The sequence below is a fragment of the Acomys russatus genome, chromosome 8 (assembly GCF_903995435.1).
Source record: "Acomys russatus chromosome 8, mAcoRus1.1, whole genome shotgun sequence".
In the NCBI taxonomy this organism is placed as follows: domain Eukaryota; kingdom Metazoa; phylum Chordata; class Mammalia; order Rodentia; family Muridae; genus Acomys; species Acomys russatus.
Window position 1 is genome coordinate 16,652,600 of NC_067144.1, and position 24,695 is coordinate 16,677,294.

At 45.5% G+C, this 24,695-nt stretch overlaps 1 protein-coding gene across 1 annotated transcript in view; it reads left to right on the plus strand.

Moving 5' to 3' along the window:
- Positions 1-20,938: 20,938 nt before the first annotated feature.
- Positions 20,939-24,695, plus strand: part of Ubxn7 (UBX domain protein 7) — a 50,914-nt gene continuing 47,157 nt past the window's right edge. The window contains exon 1 of the mRNA XM_051149768.1: positions 20,939-21,090. Within this exon, the coding sequence (XP_051005725.1) occupies positions 21,018-21,090 (73 nt within the window). The 5' untranslated portion in view covers positions 20,939-21,017. The remainder of the gene's footprint in view (positions 21,091-24,695) is intronic.

The following is a 24,695-nucleotide window of genomic DNA, read 5'->3' on the forward strand; positions in this document are numbered from 1 at the left end:
TGATATGGTGCCCTCTTCTGGCATGTAGGTATACACACAGACAATACTCATATACATTAAAAAATAAAATAAAATAAAAAAGATTTTAGCAAGCTGTAGTTTCAGTAGCCTTTCTGGTGTCCTGGCATCTGTTTACTGGTAAGAATAAACTGTCCTAGGACAGTGTTGGACTTCAGCCACATTTTTGTCATTTGAACTTTTCCTTCCAAGTTTTGAGATTGTTTTTATGTTGGCATAATTTTTTTCTAAGAGTAATTTAACTTAATGCTTTAAGGAGACAGTGTTGGCTTCAAATTAAAAGTTATCAATCAGATTGAATCTCTGTGGAATAGTTTATGACCAGAAAAGGGGGAAGGAAACCAGACCACAGTGTGATATAGTTAGAATTTATATACGTGGCTGCTTGTTTGTCCATGGGAAGTCTTCATCCTGATTTAAGTTTTCAGATTTTTAAGTTTTCTGTTAGCCTTTTTGTTAATCCTACTGTTTATGCCTTTGTTACTTAAGTTTTTTTATTGTTCATTAGTGAACTGCTTTTTCTTCATTTGTGTTGGAAAATACTTAATTTCTCAGAGTATTAAAACTGTGCAAATGTTGAAAAAAAAATATCAAAAGAGGCCAGGCATGGTGACACAGCCTAACTGCTCCCAGTGCTTGAGAGGCAGAAGCATGGGACTCTCTCTGTGAGTTCTTTAAAAAGAAAAAGAAAAAAAAAAAATTAAAAGAATAATAAAAACTGGCTCTCATGTCTATTTTACTACACTTTAATAAAAATAATGGCTACAGACCAGGCATGGTGGTACCTGTCAGCCCTATCAAAGCTAAGGCTGGAGGATTTTGGTTTGGTCGTCGAGCTGAGCTGCATTTTAAGGTCCTGTCTGTGCTGCAGGAGGGGAACCACAGCTGCACAGGTGCTGGGTGCCCATCCTCTGCCTGAGCTACATTTCCAGCCCCAGGGAAACTACTCAAAATCCACAGCAAAAATTGGCTACATAAAAATTAGACATTATGCATTATATTAAAGCTCCCATAGGCCTTAAAGATGTAGTTGCTGGGCATAGTAGCACACACCTTCAGTCCCCACACTTATAAGACAGGCAGGCAGGTCTGACATCCCAAGATCTTAGGTTCAGTACTTAGTAACACACAGAGAGGCAGCAGGAGGAACATGGTGGGGGCAGGGGGACGACGGGACACGGTCCTCAACTTTGAATGGTCAGGAGATGCAGGAGTTCTAGGACATCCTCCGCTACACAGGGAGTTAGAAGCCAGCTTGAGATGTAAGTTTCTCTGCCCTGAACGGGAGTGGTACCCATTCTAGAGTGGGCTTTTCAGTGAGTGAGTGTAGCAACTGCCTGTGCCACCATGTGCCTATAAACAACCTCTCCTCACCCATGCTTCTGTAGGTAGCTGCAAAAACCTCCCTGGCTCACAGAACAGAAACTGCCTAACAGGGTTGGAGAGATGGCTGCTCTTCCAGAGATCCTGAGTTCAATTCCCAGCAACCACCTGGTGGCTCACAGCCATCTATAATGTGATCCGATGCCATCTCCTGGTGTGAAGGTGTACATGCAGATAGAGCACTTATAAATAAAAAGTATTTTAAAAAGTACTTAGCAAAACAACCTATAGCAGGTATCTACAAGAAAAAAAGTTATTCTTTGGCTGGCTGTAGTAGCCCATACATTTAATTCCAGCATTCTGGAGGCAGACAGGTAGATCTCTTCAAAGCTCTGGGCCATCTTTGTCTCCAGGCCAGCCAGGGCTAGAGACAGTGCTACAAAATGAGACCCTGTTTCAAAAAACAAAAGCAGGGCCTGGAGAGGTGGCTCAGCAGTGACGAGGACCTGGATTCAATTTTCAGCACTCCCCGGGCAGCTCTCCTGGCCACCAGCCAAGCATGTGATGCACAGAAACATCTACATTTGTAAAAAGTAAAAGCGAAACCACAGGGAATATTTAACCAGCTGGTATTTAGTATGGACCCAGGTGATCTTGAATGATATTACCGCCTTTAATCCCAGGGAGGCAGAGGCAGGCGGATCACTGTGTTCAAGGCTAGCCTGGTCTACAAAGTCCAGGACAGCCAAGATAACAGAGAAACCAAGGGGCGGGGGGAGGGAGAGATTGTTACATCCTTGAGGGGAGAGGTTTCTTCAATGTATGTGTTGCTGCTCTGAGGACATAGCAAACCTCACAGAATTTTACTGGGGGACACAAAATGGTGACAAACGGCAGCAGGGAACTAAGCAGGAGCTAGGCGTACATAGGGTTTCTGGAGGCCTGTGGTTTTCCAGGGTGAGGATTGGTGGGATGCCAAGTTCTGAGTTTGGGGGGAGTCAGGGGTTGGCGGAGTTTTCTAAACCTGGAAGTGAGCTTGGACTTTATACCCTCGAGAACACTGAGACAATCTAACCATAACTGAGACGTAATTTATTGCTTCCTACGCTAGCAGGAACTCAGGGTGTGTGAAAGGATGGGCCTAAAGGCCTCTGAGGAGGAAATGATCCCAACTGTTGCTTTGCTTTGTTTTGTTATTTTGAGACAGGGTTTCTCTGTGTAGCCCTGGCTGTCCTGGACATCGCTTTGTAGACCAAGCTGGCCTCGAACTCACAGAGATCCGCCTGCCTCTGCTTCTCAGATGCTGGGATTAAAGGCATGCGCCGCCATGCCCGGCTGTTACTTGTTCTTGCAAAAGACCCAGACTCAGTTCACAGCACCCAAATGGAGGTTCACAGCCATGTATACATCCCCTGTGGGTCCCAGACACATATGATGCACACATATAGGAAGACAATAATTTTAAAATTTTTTTAATCTTCCAGAAAAAAATTACAAAATAGCCAAAACAAGACACACAAGGGATCAATTGGAGAAAAGAGAAAACCCTGAAGGATCTGTAAAAGGCCTTGAGTGTTCATGATGACTCTGAGTAGAGCTGCTGATTCAAAAGAATATGAGGTGGGGGGTGGAGAGATGGCTCAGTGGTTAAGAGCACCACCTGATCTTCCAGAGGTCCTGAGTTCAATTCCCAGCAACCACATGATGGCTCACAACCACCTATGATGTGATCTGATGCCTTCTGCAGATAAAACACTCATATACAATATATATATAAAAGAATATGGGGTGTGCCCCACTCCATAGCCAAGCTGTTACCGAGAGCTATCATTTGACAATTTGATCTTTACCAGTCCCTCAACCATGAGGGTGCCAAGAATTCCTCTTTGAAATTGCCTCATAAAATTAATCCCTTAGCAGGGCACTAGTGGCACACGCCTGTAATCCCAGCACTCAGGAGGCAGAGGCAGGCGGGATCTGTGAGTTTGAGGCCAGCCTGGTCTACAAAGTGAGCCCAGGACAGCTGGGGCTACACAGAGAAACCCTGTTTCAGAACACCCCCCCTCCCCGCAAAAAAAAAAATGAATCCCTTAGACATAATCATTAAATTCCTAGTGTTCCTAGGAGGATACACCCTAGAAATAAGAGTCAGAGCTCTTGAATAAATTCAGATTTCTCTCTTGAAAAGAGGGCACATGAGTAGTTGAAAATGGAGCATAATTAAATAACTCTCCAGGGCAAACCCGAATTACAAAAAAATAAGGCTAGCCAAGGAGTAACAGCAGAGGCACTGACCTTAGGAGCAGATAGCTTGCTTCCCACCATGAGTGAGTGCTTAGAAGACCTTGTTTTTATAAATCTGAAGATTACAGGAGCTAGAGCTAGAGCCAGGCACAGTAGTACATGCTTACAGCCTGGCTACTCAGGAGACAGGAGGACCATCCCTTAATCCCTAGCTAAGAGGGAAATTCCATCTCAAAGAGAGAAAGGAAAAAAGTCGTTCATTTAATCATTTGGGATTGTATTTGTTTTTAAGACAAATTTAACTTTTGGTTGTGAACCTAGCCTATAATGGCTGAGCCATTTCTCCAGCCCCAATTTTAACTTTTAAACCTGTTCAGAGGTGGGGCATGGGACGATGCTAACAGCCTTGCCAGCCTGTGTAAGACATTAAATATAGTCTTTCCTATTAAATACTAGAAAATGTGTTTAGGACAAGGAATTCAAATCTCTTTTATTCTTTCCCACAATGTGAGACTTTCATGCAAATGTCCCTACACACACACACACACACACACACACACACACACACACACACACACACACACACACACGCAGAGGCACACACAATAGCCTAGTAAAACCTTTGTTTACACAAAGGCCCCTGCTGCATTCCAGGAGTTCTGTAACCTGAGGCAGTGGCCTCTTGCCCTTTCCTTCTTCCTTGACTAGCCAGTTAAGGAACCAGCTGCCTGTCCAGGCACTTCAGTTGGACTGGTGGTCTCTTTCTTTGCAACCCTGAACTTATTTCTAACACCTGGAACTCACCGTTTTTATGATTTAGATAATACGGTAATAAGATATAAGGCAGCAGATATTAGATTATATGAGTGTAGTAAGTGAGCATGGGGGGAGAAGGAAACGGGAGAGGGATACCCCAGAAAGGGAGACAGAGACAGAGGAAGAATGAGAGGGCTAGAGAGACAGGGAGAGAGAGAGGAAGAGTAAGAAGGAGGAGCAAGGTAGACTTGTCCTTCTATATTGCCCTCTGCAGTGCCACGCCCTCATGGCAAGTAGGCAGTGACATCATAGGTGGGCAGACTGAAGCAGAATCCTAGCAACCATTCTCCTAGGAGCTACAGCCATGTACTAGAACACTCAGGGAGTGCTGTGGTACACATGTAGAGGGCAGAGGACCACTCAGTGGAGTTGGTGCTCTCTCTCCACTTTTCTGTGGGTTCTAGGAATCCGACACCGGTAAACTCAGGCAGTCAAGCTTTCTCTGCCATAGCCTTACTGGCTCCAGCAACTGTGCTTTATTGTTTGCTGTCTTGAGACGGAATCTCACCATGTAATTCTGGCTGTTCTGGAACTCCCTCTGTAGACCAGACTGGCCTCAAACTCAGAGATCAACTTCCTCCTGCTTCCAAGTGCTGGGATTAAAAGTGTGTTGCACCAGCCGGGTGTGTTGGCACACACCTTTTATCCCAGCACTTAGAGGCAGAGGCAGTTGGATCATTGTGAGTTCCAGGCCAGCCTGGTCTACAAAGCGAGTCCAGGACAGCCAAGACTACACAGAGAAAGCCTGTCTTGAAAAACAAAAAAACAAAACAAACAAAAAAGGGTGCTGCATCCTGGCCTCCTCCACACATTTTTTAAAAAATATGTTATGTATTTATTATGTATACAGCATTCTGCCTGCAGGCTAGAAGAAAGTACCAGATTTCTTTATAGATGGTTGTGAGCCACCATGTGGTTGGCTAGGAATTGAACTCATGACCTTTGGAAGAGTAGTAGTCAGTGCTCTTAACCTCTGAGCCATCTCTCCAGCCCCACACACATTTCTTTTTTTTTTTTTTTTGGTTTTTTTTTTTTTGGTTTTTCAAGACAGGGTCTCTCTGTGTAGCCTTGGCTGTCCTGGACTCGCTTTGTAGACCAGGCTGGCCTCGAACTCACAGCAATCCACCTGCCTCTGCCTCCCGAGTGCTGGGATTAAAGGCGTGCGCCACCACGCCCGGCTAACACACATTTTTTTTTTTTTTAATCCAACATTTATTTACAGTTTGGTGGCCTGGCTGTAGAGATGACTCAGCAGTTAACGTTGATTGCTTATCTACAGGATGACAACTGACACATACTAGCTCATATCTGTTTGTCTTCTGGTCTCTGGGGACACATGTACAGACATGCATGTGAGCAAAACACCCATACATAAAGTTTTTATTTTTATTTTTTTGAGATTAAAATTGCATGCAATTACATCATTTTCCCCTCCTCTTTCATCTTTCTAAATCATCCCATATACCCCTCCTTGCTCTATTTCAAACTCATGGCCTCTTTTTTTATTAATTGTGGTTACACACACACACACACACACATACACACAGACACTGTTAATGTTAGATGTTAGAGGCTATTACTTATGGGAGATAACAATACACATGTTTTCGTGCCCCTGCTTGGATGTAGACAGGAAGTACACAGGAGGTACATCAGGAAGCAGGAGGTACTGCCGGAGATATGCTCTGATTGGACCTGATGTGGAATACTGTGGCCTTATTATTAGGATTCTGCTTCAGTCTGCCTACCTGTGATGTCATTGCCTACCTACCATGGGGGCGTGGCCCTGCCCTGAGCTATATAAAAGGGCAGTCCTACCTCGCCCCTCCCTCTTACTCTAACTCTCTTTCTCTTCCCTTCCTCTTCTTTTCCTCTGTCTCTGTCTCTGTTTCTGTCTGTCTGTCTGTCTGTCTCTCTCTGGGGTACCCCTCCCTCATTCCTTCTCCCCCCCCCATGTTCATTTAATAAACTCTGTAACATAATAGCTGCTGCCTGATATGGCTCAGAGGTTAAGAGCACTGTCTGCTCTTCCTAAGGTCCTGAGTTCGAGTCCCAGCAACCACATGGTGGCTTAACAACCACCTGTAATGAGATCTGGTGCCTTCTTGTGATGGGCAGGTACACATGTGGGCAGAATACTGTATAAATAGTAAGTAGATCTTTAACAAAAAACAAAAAACGTATGGCTGTGCTTTTGAGCCTCTGCACAATGTGACTTGTCCATGGCTATTTTCTAGGAACCCAGGAATGGTCTTGACCAATGTCCAGCATCCTGGCCAGTATCCAAAGCTTGCTTCAATTTTGGTTCAAAATTGTGGTAGGGGTCTTGTTCTTGCCCAGCAGGGTTAATAGTACGTATTCCTAATATATCCTGCTCAGTCTATATACAGTGTTACTTGTGTGTGTGTTTTCAAGGCTGACTATTTGGTACTAGGTAACCAATTGGTGTGCTCTTCCCTGGGAAGACTGTTTGTTCTCAGCATTCCTCCATTGTCTGTGGTTCTTTGTGAATGACTGAGGCCTCCTGGGCATAAATACTTTCAAGTTTTTTGGTGGCTGAGCTGGATGGTGAGCACACACCTTTAAACTCGGGAGGCAGAGGCAGGCAGGTCGCTGTGCGTTCAAGACCAGCCTGGTCTGGTCTACAGAAAGAGTCCAGGACAGCTAAGGCTACACAGAGAAACCCTGTCTCAAAAAACAAACAAACAAAAACAAACTAAACAAAACAAAAAAATTATGGTGACTTGTGCATTAATTGTCCTTTGATATTGTGCCTTAATTTCATGGCTGTGGTTTGTGTGTTTCTGTAGGACATTGCACATCGTTATTAAATAAAGCATTTATTACAGAAGATGAGAGTCTTTGAGATGACTCAGTGGGTAAAGGTGCTTGCTGCCTGATTGTTAGCATCCTGCCCCAGTCTGCCTAGCAACCTGTGATGTCATTACTTACCTCACTAGGCCTGCCCCTGCCCAGGAGTATATAAAAGGACAATCCCACCTTGTCTCTCTTACCTCTTACCTTTCTCCTCTATTACCTTTCTCTCTTGTTTTCCTACCTCTTAACTTTCTCTCTCTCTCTCTCTCTCTCTCTCTCTCTCTCTCTCTCTCTCTCTCTCTCTCCCTCTCCTCCAGTCTCTCTCTTTCTCTCTGGGGTACCCCACCACTATAATAAACTTCTTCACATCATATCTGTTGTGTGGCACATAGTTCATATTTCAAACTGATGACCTAAACCTGGGACCTCTGGGACCTACAAGATGGAAGGAGAGAATCAACTCCTGAAAGTTGTTCCTTGACTTCCACAGCTATGCACATATACACAAGACAGTCACACAGTGCAGTCAATTTTAAAGCAACAAAGGGGTTGAGATACATTTGTGTCAGTGCTGGAGGTGAACCCAGGACTCTACGCACTGAGCTACCTTGTAGCATGAAGTTAGTTTTCCTTTCAACATTCTGGACCATTTGCTTTTTTTTTTTTTTTTTTTTTTTTGAGTTCTTTCTGTTGGGATGTTGGTTTTTTGTTTCGTTTTGTTTTACTTTTCTCGATTTCCAGAGGATTCTTTATGTACTGGGAAATTCGACTTTTTCTCTGTGGTGAGTTACAAAAAATATCCCCAGGAGAGTAAGACTCCCCATGCTCCTAGGAAAGCATTGATTTTTTTTTTTTTTCTATCTATATCCATGGTAACAAGTAACAGCAGAACAGGGTATAACCCCAGCTAATCAATCAATGACAGCTGAGTTCACTGACTACATGCCTGACAACTGAATGAAAATGAAGACATGACAGCTCCAAGGTATGGTTGGGGAGAAGGATTTTATTGTAGATATGAGGGAAAGTACACCCATAAACCTCTGGAAGAGTCCAGACTGAACCAGGCTATGATGGGAGCGAGAGGGAGGGAGGGAGGGAGAGAGAGAGAGAGGAGAGAGAACCAAGAGAGCTCATGGCAGACCTACACAGGAATAAGAAGCAGAGAAAAGGAAAGGGGGCGGGGTGAGACGTTCTGGGAGGAGCCACAGGTCCTGAGAGAGCCCAGAGGCCAAGCATGCACTTTGGTATGCGAATAGATAGCATGCTTAGCCATTTGTTCTGCGTTTCTTTGGTACCTGACAAAAACCAATCCCTAACCAGCTCTTACTTTGAAAGTCAGCTCACCTTTGGTGGGCCATACCAGGAACGAACTCCCTTCTGCAGCTGACTCAACCTGCTCTGGCTTTGAAGTTAAACAGCCACTACCAACCCTGCTAGGAAGGTAGACATACACGTTGAGTTCTTATCAAACTGCCTATCACCAGCCTGCTTTGTGCCAAGTGATTATGTCTAAGCATAACCTCTCTCTGTCTCTCTCTCTCTCTCTCTCTCTCTCTCTCTCTCTCTCTTTCTCTCTCTCTCATAAGTGGTACATTTAGATTTAGGGTCTTAATTTTCACAGTTTTAGCCTCTCACCTTGACATCGGTTTTTTCATTTCACCTTGCAGAGAGTATTTTATGTTTACTACGCTGATTTAAAAAAAAAAATCCATGCAATTGGTGTAATGATTTAAAAAATAAGATGATTAGATAATAAGATGCAACAGATATTAGATATATAGAAGTTTATTAAATGAACATGGGGGAGAGAAGAAAAGGAGGGAGGGGTACGAGAGAGAGGTGGGGGGTGGGGCGAGGTAGAAGAGACAGCCACAAGGAGGGTCTATCTTTTTATATAGCCCTGGGCAGGGCCATGCCCTCATAGCAAGTAGGCAATAACATCACAGGTAGGCAGACTGAAGCTTAATCCCAATAATTGGGGCTGGAGAGATGGCTCAGTGGTTAAGAGCACTGGGAGGCAGAGGCAGGTAAATCTATGTGAGTTCAAGGCCAACCTGGGCTACAAATTGAGTACAGGACGGGCAAGGATACACAGAGAAACCCTGGAGAGAGAGAGAGAGAGAGAGAGAGAGAGAGAGAGAGAGAGAGAGACAGACAGACAGACAGACAGACAGACAGAGACAGAGACAGAGAGACAGAGACAGAGAGACAGAGACAGAGAGACAGAGACAGAGACAGAGACAGAAAGACAGAGAGAGAGAGACAGAGAGAGACAGAGAGAAAGAGCATTGTGGCCTGGAGAGATAGCTCAGAGGTTAAGAGCACTGTCTGCTCTCCCAGAGGTCCTGAGTTCAATTCCCAGTAACCACATGGTGGCTCACAACCATCTATAATGTGATCTCATGCCTTCTTCTGGCCTGCAGGGGTAGAAGCAGGCAGAGCACTGCATAATAAATAAATTTAAAAAAAAAAAAAAAAGAGCATTGGATGCTCTTCCAAAGGACTTAGGTTCAATTCCCAGCACCACATGGCAGCTCAAAACTGTCTATAACTCAGTTCCAGGGGATCTGACACCCTCACACTGACGTACATGTGAAATGCCCAAGTCACAAAATCTCCACAGACCACCAGAGACCAGCCAGATGTAATGTACACGGGGTCTTTTTTATTGATCTTGCTCCGGAACAAGGACCGTCGTTCCCCTAGAGGCTGAGGAAGGTGGGCGGCCTTGATTCCTTAGAATATAAGGTTTTTAAAGGCAGAAACCACAAGCGGGACTTTCCCAACTTTGGTATCACATAATTGGGTAAAGGGGATAGGGGAAGTTGGCCTTAATTGATAAAGCACAGGACAGAGGAGCTTTGAGTCATGCTGCAGGGGCACTCTTATCTAAAATTTTCGTCTGATATAGCTGTTACACTGCAAGGTCTCCCACACAATTGGGGAAGGGGAAGCTGGCCCTAATCTGATAAAGTGAGCTTTTGTTTGGATCTCAGGGAAGTGAGCCCCTAGTCTAGTTCCCAGGGAAGTTGACTAAAGCTGATTAAGCACAGGGCAGGGAGGGGGCGTCTGCTCAGGGAAGCTAGCCCTTGTCCAGTTCCCAACCATGCAGGCAAAACATTAATGAACATTAAATAAATAAATAGAGTCAAGCATGGTAGGCACTCCTTTAATCCCAGCACTTGGGAGGCAGAGACAGGTGGATCTCTGTGAGCTCAAGGCCAGCCTCGACTACGAAGGGAGTCCAGGACAGCCAGGACTACAAGAGAAACCCTGTCTCGAAAAACCAAAAATAAATAAATAAATAAAAATCCAGACAATTGATTCTTTTCATGTGGTGCCAGCCTTTAATCCCAGCACCAAGGAGGCAGAGGCAGATCTCTGAGTTCTAGGACAGCTTGGACTACAAACAGAGTTCCAATCCAGCAAGGGCTATCTACTGAGACCCTTAAAAAAAAAAAAAGACTTTAAAGTTATTATTTATTTTCTTTTTTGTTTATTTTTTGAGACAGGATTTCTCTGTGTAGCCTTGGCAGTCCTGGACTTGCTTTGTAGACCAAGCTGGCCTCCAACTCAGAGAGATCTGCCTGCCTCTGCCTCCCGAGTGCTGGGACTAAAGGTGTGCACCACCATGCCTGGCTCTTTATTTTCTATTTATGACTGTTTTGATTGCATGTATGTATACCTGGTACCTGAAGAGGCCAGAGTAGGTCTTCAGATCCCCTGGAACTGCAGTTACAGACAATTGTGAGCTGCCATGGAGGTGCTAGGATTAGAACCTGGGTCCTCTGAAAAAGCAGACAGTACTCTTAACTGCTGAACCATCTCTGCAGCCTCCCAGATTTTGAGTTTTTGTTGTTTGGGGTTTGTTGGGAGCAGGGAGGAATTGAGGCCAGTCTGGGAGCACAGCGTTCTAGACGGGCTTACTGGTATACCTTCACAAACTGCCATAAAAAATGGTGGTCTGGTGCCCTGGTCGGTTGGTTGTCTTTGATCAACTTGACACAAGCTAGAGTTATCTAGGAAGAGAGAACCGCCACAATTGAGGAAATGCCTTGTGGGACATCTACATGGTGACTGAGGTGGGAGGGCCCAGGGGCCCTAGATGGTATAGGAAGGCAAGCTGAGCGAGCCATGAGGACCAACCCAGCACACAGTGCCCCTCTATGGCTTATTCTTTAGTTCTTGCCTGGACTTCTCTAGGTAATGGGCTACAAGCTGTGAGATTAAATAAACCCTTTTCTCCCCCAAGTTGCTTTCCGTAATGGGGTTTTATCACAGCAACAGAAACCCTAATAAGGCACCTGGATATGTGGGGAGACTTGGGCTCTGAAGAGTAAATAAAGCTTTGCAGTTTTTTGGTTTGGTTTGGTTTGGTTTGGTGTTGGTGTTTCGAGACAGGGTTTCTCTGTGTAGACTTGACTGTCCCGAGTTCTCTTTGTAGACCAGGCTGGCCTTGAACTCATAGCCATCCACCAGCCTCTGCCTCCTGAGTGCTGGGATTAAAGGCATGTGTGCCACCACACCCGGCTAAACTTTGCAGTTTTTACCAGCACCCAGTGCTTGGGAAAGGAATTAGCATCCTTAGATTTGGGGTGGGGGGAGGTGGATGTAGGGCTCTGCTGATAAAGGTTGAGGTCTGGTCTTCTCAAAGGAAAATGAAGAATGAGCCTCTTTCTCAATGGGGCCTCTTATCTCACCTGATATGATCACTCCAGAATTTTGTATGGAGCATCATATAAAAAGACACAGACCGCACTTTCCCTGATAACAGGCACAGGAATTTCCAGGAACCACCACCCCTTGCTGAGATCTTAGCCTCCAACAAATGGTTTCTAATTATGCCCCTGGCGCCAAGCCCTCACACATAGGATCATTAAGTACTATCTTCCTTCCTGTGATAAAGGCCCCCAAGTTACTAAGGCACAGTATGTAGATTCGGTATTCTGGCCCCTTCAGCAAATCAGACATATTCATCTTCACTCCCCAGGGTATATAACTCCCTAATTCACAAATAAAGTTGGTTTTTGCTTGGCTTCACTTCTCACTCCACCATGACCGTCGGAGAGTCTATTTATTGGGGGGTAAGGGGTAGACCGCCCGCTGGATGCCAGGCTATTGGCACCCATGGATAAACTGTCTCTGTAGCTGCAGGGGAAGCATTCTCTCCCAGGACCCGCCTCTGGCACCTGCCCACTTCCCTGCCGGGTTCGGCGCTCTTGGCCTCAGGGCTCACCCAAAAGTGCTCTAGCCGCCCCTGGGAGGGAGACCGAACCTCGGACCTTGAAATTGGTTCGTTTGTCTGGAAGCGGAAGGCAGCCTGACTGACTAGCCGCCCCCCAGCGGGGGAACTCAGGACTCAGACCGACCCCAGGGGCGTGGCAGCAGGCTGAGCAGAAGCCAGCTGAGAACAGCTGGAGCTGGAACCACAGGGGCCTGGTTACACACCCTACAGTCGCCACTCCGGAGACAGGGTCTCTCTGTGTAGCCCTGGCTACACTGGACTCGCTTTGTAGACCAGGATGGCCTCAAACTCACAGTAATCCGCCTGCCTCTGCCTTCCGAGTGCTGGGATTAAAGGTGTGTGCCATCCCACCCGGCTTCCTTGTGATATTAAGAGAAGCAGCTTTTTTTTTTTTTCCCCGAGACAGGGTTTCTCTATGTAAAGAACTCTTTTTTACTAAAGCCATTGGGAGGTGTGTGTGTGTGTGTGTGTGTGTGTGTGTGTGTGTGTGTGTGTGTGTATGTGTTAAGATTAAAGGTGTGGGCTACTATGTTGGGCCAAGTATTTTTGTTTTCTTTTGAGGACAAGGTGCCTTGGGTGGCCTGAAACTGCTATGTAGACCATGCTGGCCTGGTGCACTCTTAATTTCTTATCGTCTAGATGACAAGTGTCACCCTCCTCCCTGACTTCTGGCTCTTCTCTGGAAATGCTTAGGAAACCAGATCCTGCTAGGTTGTGGGGCCTATGGGGACTGGGATGATTTCCAGAGGCGAAGCTGTCCAGCTCATGTCCCGGCATTCGGAGGAGTCAGTGGGTATTCAGAGAAGGCCATTAGACTACTCCTAAGTCCCTGTGCAGGTGGATGCAGGTTTTAAGTCTTCAGGGGAAATTAACTGCAGGTTCAGAATCTCCGTCAGGGGTTCCGCTCCTGGGGAGAACCAAGTATGAAAACAACTCTCTAACCAAGCGGCTGATGGCAAGCTTGGTCCCCCACCGGAGCCCGTGTGTGTGTGTGTGTGTGTGTGTGTGTGTGTGTGTGTGTGTATGTGTGTGTGTGTGTGTGAGTCCCTTCCTTCAGTAGAAATTCAGACACTACCCAGATGAGATAATTGTATCCGTCAGTTCCCCTACCTGCACACGTTGGGGTACTTAGTGCCCCCACCCCTACCCTACTGAAAGGGAATTTGTTAGAATAAGAAACAGCCATCTCTTCTGGGTGTGGTGGTGCTCATCTTTAATCTCAGCACTTGGGAGGCAGAGGCAGACAGATCATTGTGAGTTCGAGGCTAGCCTGGTCTACAAAGAGAGTTCCTGGACAGCCAGGGCTATTACACAGAGAAACCCTGTCTCGAAAAAACAAAACAAACAAGCAAACAAAAAGAAACAGCCATCTCTGACAATAGAGCCTGGGGTCTCAGATGTCCTCGGAGTCCCACAGAGCCATTCTGCGTCCCTCACGACACATCTGCTCTGTCTCTGTTGATTAAGGGCTTTGCAATAAACAACCCATTGTTATCTGTGAGAATAAATACTTAAAACCATTACATGTTATGGTGGTTTGAACAAGACTGACACCCACAGGCTTATATGTGTGAATGCTTCAGTCTCTAGTTGGTGTAACTGTTTCAGGAATATTAGGAGGCATGGCCTTGGTGGACCCACCTTTGAGATTTCAAAAGCCCAAACCATAGGGCGTGATGGGCCCATAATCTCAGCACTTGGGAGGCAGAGGCAGGTGGATCACTGTGAGTTCGAGGCCAGCCTGGTCTACAAAGCAAGTCCAGGACAGCCAAGGCTACACAAAGAAATCCTGTCTCGAAAAACTATTTAAAAAAAAAAAAAAAAAAAAAAAAGCCCAAGCCATTCCCAGTTGTCACTCTCTCTGCTTGGTGGTTAACTCTCAGCTCCTGCTCCAGCTCCGTGCCTGCCTGCCTTCGTAGATTCACCCTCTGAAACTTTAAGCCTCTAATAACCTCTTCTCCAAGTTGATTTGGTATGGCATCTCATTACAGCAATAGAAAAGTAACAAAGACACATTACATTTGTGTGTGTGCACTCACACATACCACAGCAGGTGTACAGAGGTCAGGGGACTTGTGGGAAGTGGTTTCCATCAAGTGGGTCCTGGGGATCACACTCTGAGGTCAGACTTGACAGCAAGCGCCTTTACCCACTGAGCCATCTTGTCAGCCTGAGAATAAAATAATAATAATAATTATTATTTTTTTTTTCTTTTTTTTTTTTCAAGACACGGTTTCTCTTATAGCCTTGGCTGTCCTGGAACTCACTCTGTAGACCAGGCTGACCTTGAACTCAGAGATCTGCCTGCCTCTGCCTCCCCAAGTACTGGAGTTACAGACATGTGCCACTACGCCTGGCTCATTTAAACCTTTTTGTTTGCTTGGTTTTTTTTTGTTGTTTTTTTGTTTTTTTTTTGAGACAAGGTTTCTCTGTGTAGCTTTGGCTGTCCTGGACTCACTTTGTATACCAAGCTGGCCTCGAACTCATGGAGATCCACCTGCTTCTGCCTCCCAAGTGCTGGAATTAAAGGCATGCACCAACACCATATGGCTATTTTTATTTATTTATTTATTTATCTATTTATTATTGGTTTTTTGAGACAGGGTTTCTCTGTGTAGCCACAGCTATCCTGGATTCGCTTTATAGACCAGGCTGGCCTCAAACTTACAAGAGATCCTCCTGCCTCTGCCTCCCAAGTGCTGGGACTAAAGAAATACCACCACGCCAGGCTTATTTTTATTTTGTTATGTGTATGAATGTTTTGCCTATCCCAGCTTCTGTGTATCACCTGTATGCAGTGTAAGACGGGCCAGGTATTAGCTTGTCTTGTATTGCTGTAACAGACTGCTTTCAAACGTGTGCTGGGGATTGAACCTGGGTCCTCCAGAAAAGAAACCGGTGCTCTTTACTGCACAATATCAACTTTTAAATTTCATAGAGAGAGATAGAAGGTTCTAGTGATTGTTTTCCTGGTCTTAAGGAACCTGAGAAACTGTTGTTCCGAAGGATTCTGGGTAAAAGGAGAACCAGGCTAAAGGGAAGTGGAGGAAGGAGCCTTTCTTGTTCAGAGGAAATTTTATGAATGGAGAAGAGCCTATTGGTTGCCTAATTAACATCAATTCTTCCTCCTCCTTTCTCCTTGTCAAGTACCACGGTCTGGTGCTTTACAGCGCTTTCCTCCACAAAGCCATATGTTACACTAACCAGTTATGCTTTTCTCCCACCCTAGCCTTCTTCCCTGGCACAGGGACTAGTTCAGGAAGGGAGAGTAACTCAACTCGAACCAATGAGCTTAGAAGGAAAGCCTCCAAAGAGACTTATCAGCAAGGATGGATACCTCAGTGTGGTGGTCCAAAGTGCTGCAGCTCCCTTGTCATCAGCATAGGATGACACTTAGGACGACAGAGGGAGTGTCTGCAGAGTCAGAGGGAAGTGGTGTTGAAGCCTGAAGGCCTCCCCACACCCTCCTATCCCCCCACCCCCACTCCTCCAGAGAATCGCTACCCTCACCAGCTGGGGTTTTCCTGATATAACACATAATACCCTAAATAGCTGCATGCCTTAACTGAGCATTTGCTCCATCTTTGTTGTTTTGTTTTGTTTTTGTTTTTTGTTGTTGTTGTTGTTTTTTCCGAGACAGGGTTTCTCTGTGTAGCCTTGGCCATCCTGGACTCACTTTGTAGACCAGGCTGGCCTCAAACTCACAGCGATCCGCCTGCCTCTGCCTCCCGAGTGCTGGGATTAAAGGCGTGCGCCACCACGCCCAGCTTTGTTGTTTTGTTTTGAGAAAAAGATTCTCTGTGTAGCCTTTTTGTTTTTTGTTGTTTTGTTTTGACAGTGCTGGAATCAAATAAAAATCACAGGCGCCTGGGAAGGCTCCTCCTCTACTGAGCCCTAATATGTGTTTCTGATGGTAGTCACACAGGGCCCACCTAAAAGACTGGCCCAGGGGATTGCACTCAGGTTAACAAGGTGGCCAGCATGCCTTTGTACTGACATCTCCCTGGGCCCAATCTTGTTAGCTTATTTTTGTCTAGGTTCAAACTCAAATTTTATTCTGTTTTTTTGTTTTTACCCCCCAGATACTCTCACTATGTAGCTTTGGATGGCCTGGAACTGAATAAGTAGACCAGGCTGACCTCAAACTCACAGAGACCTGCCTGCCCTTGTCAGATTTTATATATATATATATAATTTAATTAATTTATTCAGATTACAACTCAATTGCTATCCCATTACTTGTATCCTCCTGTTCCTCCCTCCCTCCCACTTTCACCCAATACCCCTCCCCTAGGTCTAAGACCAAGGGAGACCTCCTCCCCCACGATATGGCCATAGGCTATCACCTTGTCAGATTTTAAAGGAACCTTTTTCTTTGGTCCTTTCCTTCCTTCCTTCTTTCCTTTATTTTTTGAGACAGGGCTTTTCTGTGTAATCCTAGCTATCCTGAAACTAGTTCTGTAGACCAGGCTGGCTTCAAATTCAGAGATCCATATACAGGGGGAGGAGGTCCCCCTTAGTCACAATCATAGGGGAGGAGAATAGGGTGAACGTGGCAGGGAGGGAGGAATGGGAGGATAGAAGGGATGGGATAACAATTGAGATGTAATATGAATGAATTAATAAATAAATAAATTAAAAAAAAAACAAATTTAGAGATCCACCTGCATCTGCTGCCAAGTGCTGGGATTAAACTTGTGCACCATCAATGCCCGCTTTGATCTGGAATTTTTGATCTACAACTTCAGGACCATCAGATTGATTACCGGAATGAGCAAATGGCAAGATGAAGTTACATATAAATAAATGCAGGCTTACTGGAAGCAGTTGGGGAGAGGGGAGGGAGGGAAGAAGGGGGGTATGGAGGAAGGGAGGGAAGCTCAGATAAAAGAGGGGGGAGAGGTAGAGGAGAGAGAGGAGACAAAATGTCTGGAAAAGCCTCTGGGAAAGGGCAGGCCCAGCCCTGGGCTAAGGAATTCTGGGAAGAAGGAAGAGTGTACCACCCAAGCCCTGCAGCCCAGAGGCGCCTAAACACCATGCAATCACATTGTGTCCTTTACTTTTTGTTTTTTATATTTATTTATTTAAAAAATACTTCTTTTTATTTTATGTGTATGGATGTGTTGGAGGATCCTGCTGTCTGAGGTTGCAGGTCTTCCACCCAGATAGCCTTTCTGAGCTCAGCTCCCCAGCAGGGCCTCCTCCTCTCTGCCTGGCCTCATCTGGAGAGTGTCTTTGGGCACAGATTCCCCTAACCATATCTGGAATATGACCTTTGACACAGTTCCCTGCTAGCTCTCTGGGCCTGTAGGATAATGAGGTACTGTGCCCTGTTCATTTGATAGAATCGCGCTGACAAATACAAATAAAAGCATCTCTGGAATTCCTAGCAGCAACCAATTATGTACACCTATCCTGTGAACAACTCCCCTCCCCCCCCCCCAGACCCCAAGGACTATGTAGCCTTTGTTTACTGGGAATAAAGTTGAGCTTTCTCGCTGAGGTGGCTCCCAGAGGTCATTCTGTCATACTTGAGGGCCCTCTGAATCCCCAGTTTCTTGCTTCTGTTCCCTTGTTCCTGAGGACCAGTGACCAAAGATGCCAGGAAAGAGGGAGAAGCACAGGATGTTTTGATCTGCGTGAAATGTTTGTGCACCACATGTATGTGGTGCCATCAGATCTTATGGGCCTGGAGTTAGACAGTTGTGCACTGCTGTGCAAATGCTAGGAATTAAACCCAGGTCCTCTGTAAGAGCTCTTAATAGCTGAGCCATCTTTGCACACTTCAACTCTTCAAAATAAGAAGACAATGTATCATTCCGTGTGTGTGTGTGTGTGTGTGTGTGTGTGTGTGTGTGTGTGTGTGTGTGTGTAGGCACTCATGTGCCATATAGCAAGCGTATGGAGGCCAGAGGACAACTTAAATTTTTTTTTTATATTTACTTATTTTATGTGTATGATTGTTTTGTCTGCATGTATTTATGGCATGGGTGTCTAGTGCTGTGGAGGTTAGAAAGTACTGGATCCAAGCGGGCGTGGTGGCGCATGCATTTTATCTCAGCACTCGGGAGGCAGAGGCAGGTGGATCGTTGTGAGTTCAGGGCCAGCCTGGTCTACAGAGTAAGTTCCAGGACAGCCAGGGCAACACAAAGAAACCCCATCTTGAAAACCAAAAATAATAGATGATAGATAGATAGATAGATAAGTAAATAAATAAGTGAGAGCTGGGTGCAGTGGCCCATGCCTGTAATCTTAGCACTAGGGGAGGCAGAGGTAAGCAGATCTCTCTGAGTTTCAAGGCCAGCCTGGTCTACAAAGCGAGTCTAGGACAGCCAGAGAAACCCTTTCTTGAAAAACCAAAATTCAAACCAAACCAAACCAAACCAAAAAACCCTAAACCCAAATAACCAAAAAATCAAAAACCAAACCAACAAAAATAAACCCCAATCTGTGGGAGTTGGTTCTTTTTCCATCATGTGGGCTCTGGGGATCAAGCTCACGTCATCAGATTTGACAACAAGTGCCTGAGCCATCTCACTGAAGCCCACAGTACAACTTGGTCCTCTTATTCCATTGTGGGGACTAGGGGATTGCACTAGATCATCAGGCTCATGTGGTAAGCACTTGTGTGCTCTCTTGTCGACTGCTCTCTTTGTATATTCTGAGTTATAGTAAAATAATGTTTAGCTGTATAATTATGTTTACATTCCTTCAAGATCTATTTATTTACTGATTTTATGTGCATAGGTGTTTTGCCTGTATATCTGTCTATGTGAGGGAGTTGGATGCCCTGGAACTGGAGTTACAGACAGTTGTGAGCTGCCATGTGGATGCTGGGAATTGTGCCTGGGTTTTCTGGAAGAGCAGCCAGTGCTCCTAACCACTGAGCCATCTACCCAGGCCCTGCTTATATTCTTTATGTAAACCCAATTGACAAAAGTGTATTATGTGCATGGCTGGATTTTGGTTGAGTTTAGAATTTTTGCTTCATAACCTTAAATGAGGCTCTGGTCTCATTTGCTATTTTGTTTGGTTTTGGTATCAAAGTTTCGCTAACCTCATAGAACAAGATTTGTGGCCTATTTATTCTTTGAAAGCATTTCTATAAGCTTGGCATATATATTTCTTTCTTTCTTTCTTTTTTTTTTTTTAAAGATTTCTTCATTTTACTTTGTATGTATAAGATCATCAAAGTATACATAAAAGCTATATTAAATAGCTAAAATAATGTCTTAGTTCAGAGTTTCTACTGCTGAGATGGAACAACTTGACCATAAAGCAAGTTGGGGAGGAAAGGGTTCATTTGGCTTATATTTCCAGTGCTGATCACCACTGAAAGAAAACAGGACAGGAACCTGGAGGCAGGAGCTGAAGCAGAGGCCGTGGAGGGTGCTGCTCACTGGCTCGCGTGGCTTCACGTGGCTTCATGTGGCTCGCGTGGCTTCATGTGGCTTGCTCAGCCTGCTTTTTGTTTGTTTTGTTTGTCTTTGTTTTTATGTTTTTTGTTTTTTTAGAGATATTTTATTTAATTTTAATTTATGTGCGTTGGCGTGTGTGTGTGTGTGTTAGATCTTGGAGCTATAGACACTTGTGAGCTGCCCTGTGGGTGCTGGGAATTGAACCTGTGTCCTTTGGAAGAGCAGGCAGTACTCTTAACCACTGAGCCATCGCTCCTGCCCCTGTTTTTGTTTTTCATTTTTTTGTTTTTTGTTTTTCGAGACAGGGTTTCTCTGTGTAGCCCTGGCTGTCCTGGCCTAGAACTCACAGAGATTTGCCTGCCTCTGCCTCACTGAGTGCTGGGATTACAGGCATGAGCCATCACGTACTGGGCTGACACTTTCTCATTTTATATCTGAAGTAAGAATGACCCTGACAGGAGACATACTGAGACATTTTTGAAGTAAAACAGAGCGAGCCATCAAAGTTTACTATTGACTGGTTTATTTTTTGACTAAATTATTAATTTACACTTTAGAATTTAAGAAACACATTGTCACATAAACGAAACAAAATAGCTACTTAAATTTTTTTTTTTTTAATGTGCATTGGTGTTTTGCCTGCACATTTGTTTGTGTGAGGGTGTCAGATTCCCTGGAACTGGAGTTATGGACAGTTAGTTGTGAACTGTCATGTGGGTGCTGGGAATTGAACCCCGTCGGTGCCAGTGCTCTTAACCACTGAGCCATCACCCCGGCCCCAAAACATCTACTTTATGTGAAATCCTGAGCGTTCCATGAAGGGTTTTGGTACTTCTGAAGATTCTTCAAGGACACTGGCATCAACGCCGTGTTTAGGAAAATACCTTCGGAGCTTGGAGAAGGAGTCTAGTGTTTCAAATAAGAGGCTAGCAGGGAGCAACGCAGGATTCAAAACCACGGCTGGGCGCGCGGCGGCTCGCAGAGACTACGCCTGCGCGAAACTCACACACACAGCGGGAGGGGGCGGAGCCTTGGGCCGGGCAGTGCGCCTGCGCATAGCACGCAACGGCGTGGGGGAGGGAAGGCCGTGTGTGTCTGTGTTGTTGTTCCGCGGCGGCGGCGGCGGCGGTAAGATGGCTGCCCACGGGGGCTCCGCGGCGTCGTCGGCGCTGAAGGGGTTAATCCAGCAGTTCACGGCCATCACCGGTAAGAGACACGGTTACGGGATGGTGAAGAGTCGGGGTACGGGGAGGCTGTCGGGGAGGCCCCCGATTTCATCTCACCTTCGGGCATTCCTCGCCCGGGCTTTTCCCCTCAGCTCCTGTCCTCTCCTGAGGAACAGACGACGACCGCGTCCGGGGTCTGCGGTTCAGGCGGGAGGCAGCCTTCCCTTCCCCCCACCCCCGCTTCATCCCCCCCGAACCCCGCGCCTGTCCCCAGACCCTCGATTTGGTCTCCATTCAGTTCTTAGACAGGTCCCCACGCCCCCTGCCAGCTCAGACCAGGGGATGGGCCGAGCCCGCGGTGGCCGCGGCTGGGGACCTGCGGGCGGGAGAGTAGGGGGCCCGCAGCCGGGCCACCGCCCTCTTCCTCCTTCATCACTTTCTCCCGGTGTGTCGTGCGGCCCCGCGGGCAAGGGGGTGCAGTGCCGTCCCCTCGACGCTAGCCTCTCTTCCCGGCCAGCTCATGGTCCCTCCTCCGCCCCTGGCCTGCCCTCCCGTCTCTGGGCCCCCCGGAGCCTCGGCGGTGGCCCAGGCATGTGCGGGCCTTCTTCCTCCCTTTAACGGGGAGGTCGGTGGGTTCTGCCGCGCCTTTCCACATCCCGGGGGACTTGCTGCCGGGAACGAGAGGTGCGGAGGGGTACCTTAGGGATGGCGGGTTTAAGATAGGCATGAGGAGGGACCCCCCTAAGCTAATGTGTGTGTGTGTGTGTGTGTGTGTGTGTGTGTGTGTGTGTGTGTGTAGAGGGGGGAGGCCTAGAGTAATCCTGGGTGGCCTTTCCCACCTCTTCTTGATAAAATCAAAGATTGAGACGATGGCGCCGGAGCGTTTGCTGATAAAATAGGGATGGCGGCAGAAACTTCTTGCAGAGAAATCTGTTTCTGGGCGTCGGTATCCGGGAAACCTTAGGCCTAGCTTTTGCTTTCCCTTTGGACCCCGGTGAAGGGCAGATGCAGGTTCTTAACCGCCGCGGGGAGGACAGGCTCGAAAGCCATTCTATGAATGCGCAAAGTCTTGTTTCTCTCTGACGGTGCTCAACTTTTTTTTTCTTTCTTTTGCATGAGTTATTAGAGGGCGGAGCAAATGAAGAAGTTCTCTGTGGAGTGATTTGAGAGAAGAGTACTCCATGTGCCCGAGTGTGATTTTTTTTTTTTTTTTTTCCTGTGCTAGTTTATCATTTTGAAAAGAGGTCAGAAAGTTAGTTCCCGCTCTGAGCAGGGCTATCTTTTCTTTGGCAGTAATTCGTTAGATGCGGAGAATATTTCCATTTTGTCTTGAGTCTGACGTGTAAGCTGTAAGACGTGGGATTTTTAAACAGTGCACGTTGTTTGGAGTTTGGTTTTTAACATAAGCTACTTTTATTTTTCGTTCTGCAGTGACAATTAGATGGTTGAGGCATTGTTTTCTGTCTTGCAACGTGAAATATGTCGAAGCTGGTAAAACAAGATTTGTAATAAAACTGAGGTGAAAAGTAAGAAAACTGAAATATTGTCACGCTTTGTGGTGGGATTGTTGTATTTATTATAATATGTGGACCAATGCCTAACCAAACCAACATTATGGAAAGAAATTAGATTTGTGTGTAAACAAGTTAATACTGCCGAATTATTTGCATAAAAATCCAGTAGTCACAGAGAGAAATATTGTTAATCTTTCTTTGGATTTCCTAGAGATAGTTTAAGGCGTAACTAATTTTAGGATCTTGGGCAAATTATTATCACTTCGTTTTCTTCTACAAATTAATATTACTCAGAAACTCAATTGCCTTAACCTCACATTATTTCTTATGCAACATTTTCAAAACATATACACAGAATCCAAATGTGCTGAAATAAATAGACTCAACTTATACTATATAATAATACTATGTACTATACTATATAATAATAATAACTACTATTATTGTTATTATCATTTTGTTTTTGTTTTTTGAGACAAGGTTTCTCTGTGTAGCCTTGGCTGTCCAGGACTTGTTTTGTAGACCAGGCTGATCTTGAACTCACAGCAATCCTCCTGCCTCTGCCTCCCTGAGTGCTAGGACTACAGGTGTGCACCGCTGTGCCTGGCTTGTTCTAATACTTTTTTGTCTGCCAGTCTAGTCCATGCAGCTTGTTTCTGGCCTAGGCCTCTGTGCTGCTGGATCAGATTGAAGTTCCTTGGTAGACAGTGGTTTCTGCAAGACTACAGAAGAAATAAATCCTTTAGCGTGGTCTTTTGTGGGTCAGGTTCAGCCTCTGGCTGCTGCATTTATAGGTATGAGCCACTATACCTGGCTCCTTAGAGTATTGCTAATTTCTTTTCTTTTCTTTTTTTTCTTTTTCTCGAGACAGGGTTTCTCTTTAATCCTGGCTGTCTTGGACTCTTCTTTTGTAGACCAGGTTGGCCTTAAATTCACAGAGATCCACCTGCCTCTGCCTCCCCTATTGCTAATTTTTTTTTCTTTTTTTTTTTTTTCCTTTTCTTTTTTTAAATTGGGCTTGAACTTAAGGCCCTAGGCTGGGCATGGTGGCACATGTGTTTAATCCCATTACTCAGGCGGATCGCTGTGAGTTCAAGGCCAGCCTGGTCTACAAAGTGAGTCCAGGACAGCCAAGGCTAACACAGAGAGACGCTGTCTTGAAAAACCAAAATAAACAAACAAACAAACAAACTCACTCACTCAAGGCCCTGAATATATTAAGTACCCAATCTGCCACTGAGCTGTATTCAAAGTACCCTAAAAGTTCACATATTTTGGGGGAGTCATTGGTTAAGAGTGAATGCTGAATGCTGTTCTGCTTCTGAACTCCACTGTCAAGCAGCTATAGATTAACTCCCCCGCTCCTCTTTCGATACTTAACATGTCTCACTACATGACTCCTGCCCTAGAACTCACTATGTAGATTAGGCTGGCCTTGAACAGAGATCTGCCTACTTCTGCCTTTGTTTCCCCAGTGCTTGGATTAAAGGTGTATACTACCCTGCCTGAATTTCTATTGATGAATATTAGGACTCTTTAGAAGAGTGTGATGAACTATTTGGAAGTTGATTAAACTTGATGTGGTGATATGCAGTTAGTCCTACTTAGACTGAAGCAGGAAATCTTTTGATGTTTGTTTGTTTTTGGTTTTTTGGTTTTTTATGAGACAGGGTCTCTGAAGTCCTGGCTATCCCAGAACTCACTATGTAGACTAGGCTGACCTCAAACTAAGATCCTCTTGTCTCTGTCTCCCAAGTGCTGGAATCAAAGGTAGATGCTGCCATGTCCAGCTTCAGGAAGATCTTTTGATCCCTGTATGACATAGTGAAACCCTTTCTTTTGAAGGTGGGGCTGGAGAGATGGCTCAAAGGTTAAAAGCACCTTCTGCTCCTCTAATGATCCAGAATTCAATTCCCAGCAACCACATGGTGGCTCGTGACCATCTGTAATGAGATCTGGTGCCTTCTTGTGGTGGGCAGGTGGACATGTGGGCAGAATGCTGTATAAATAATAAATAAATCTTTTAAAAAAATAAGAAGAAAGAGAAAAAATAAAAAATAAAAAAATAAAAAAGGCGGCCAGGCAGGCCCATATTACAACCATCTGTAACTCTAATCCAAGAGGATCCATC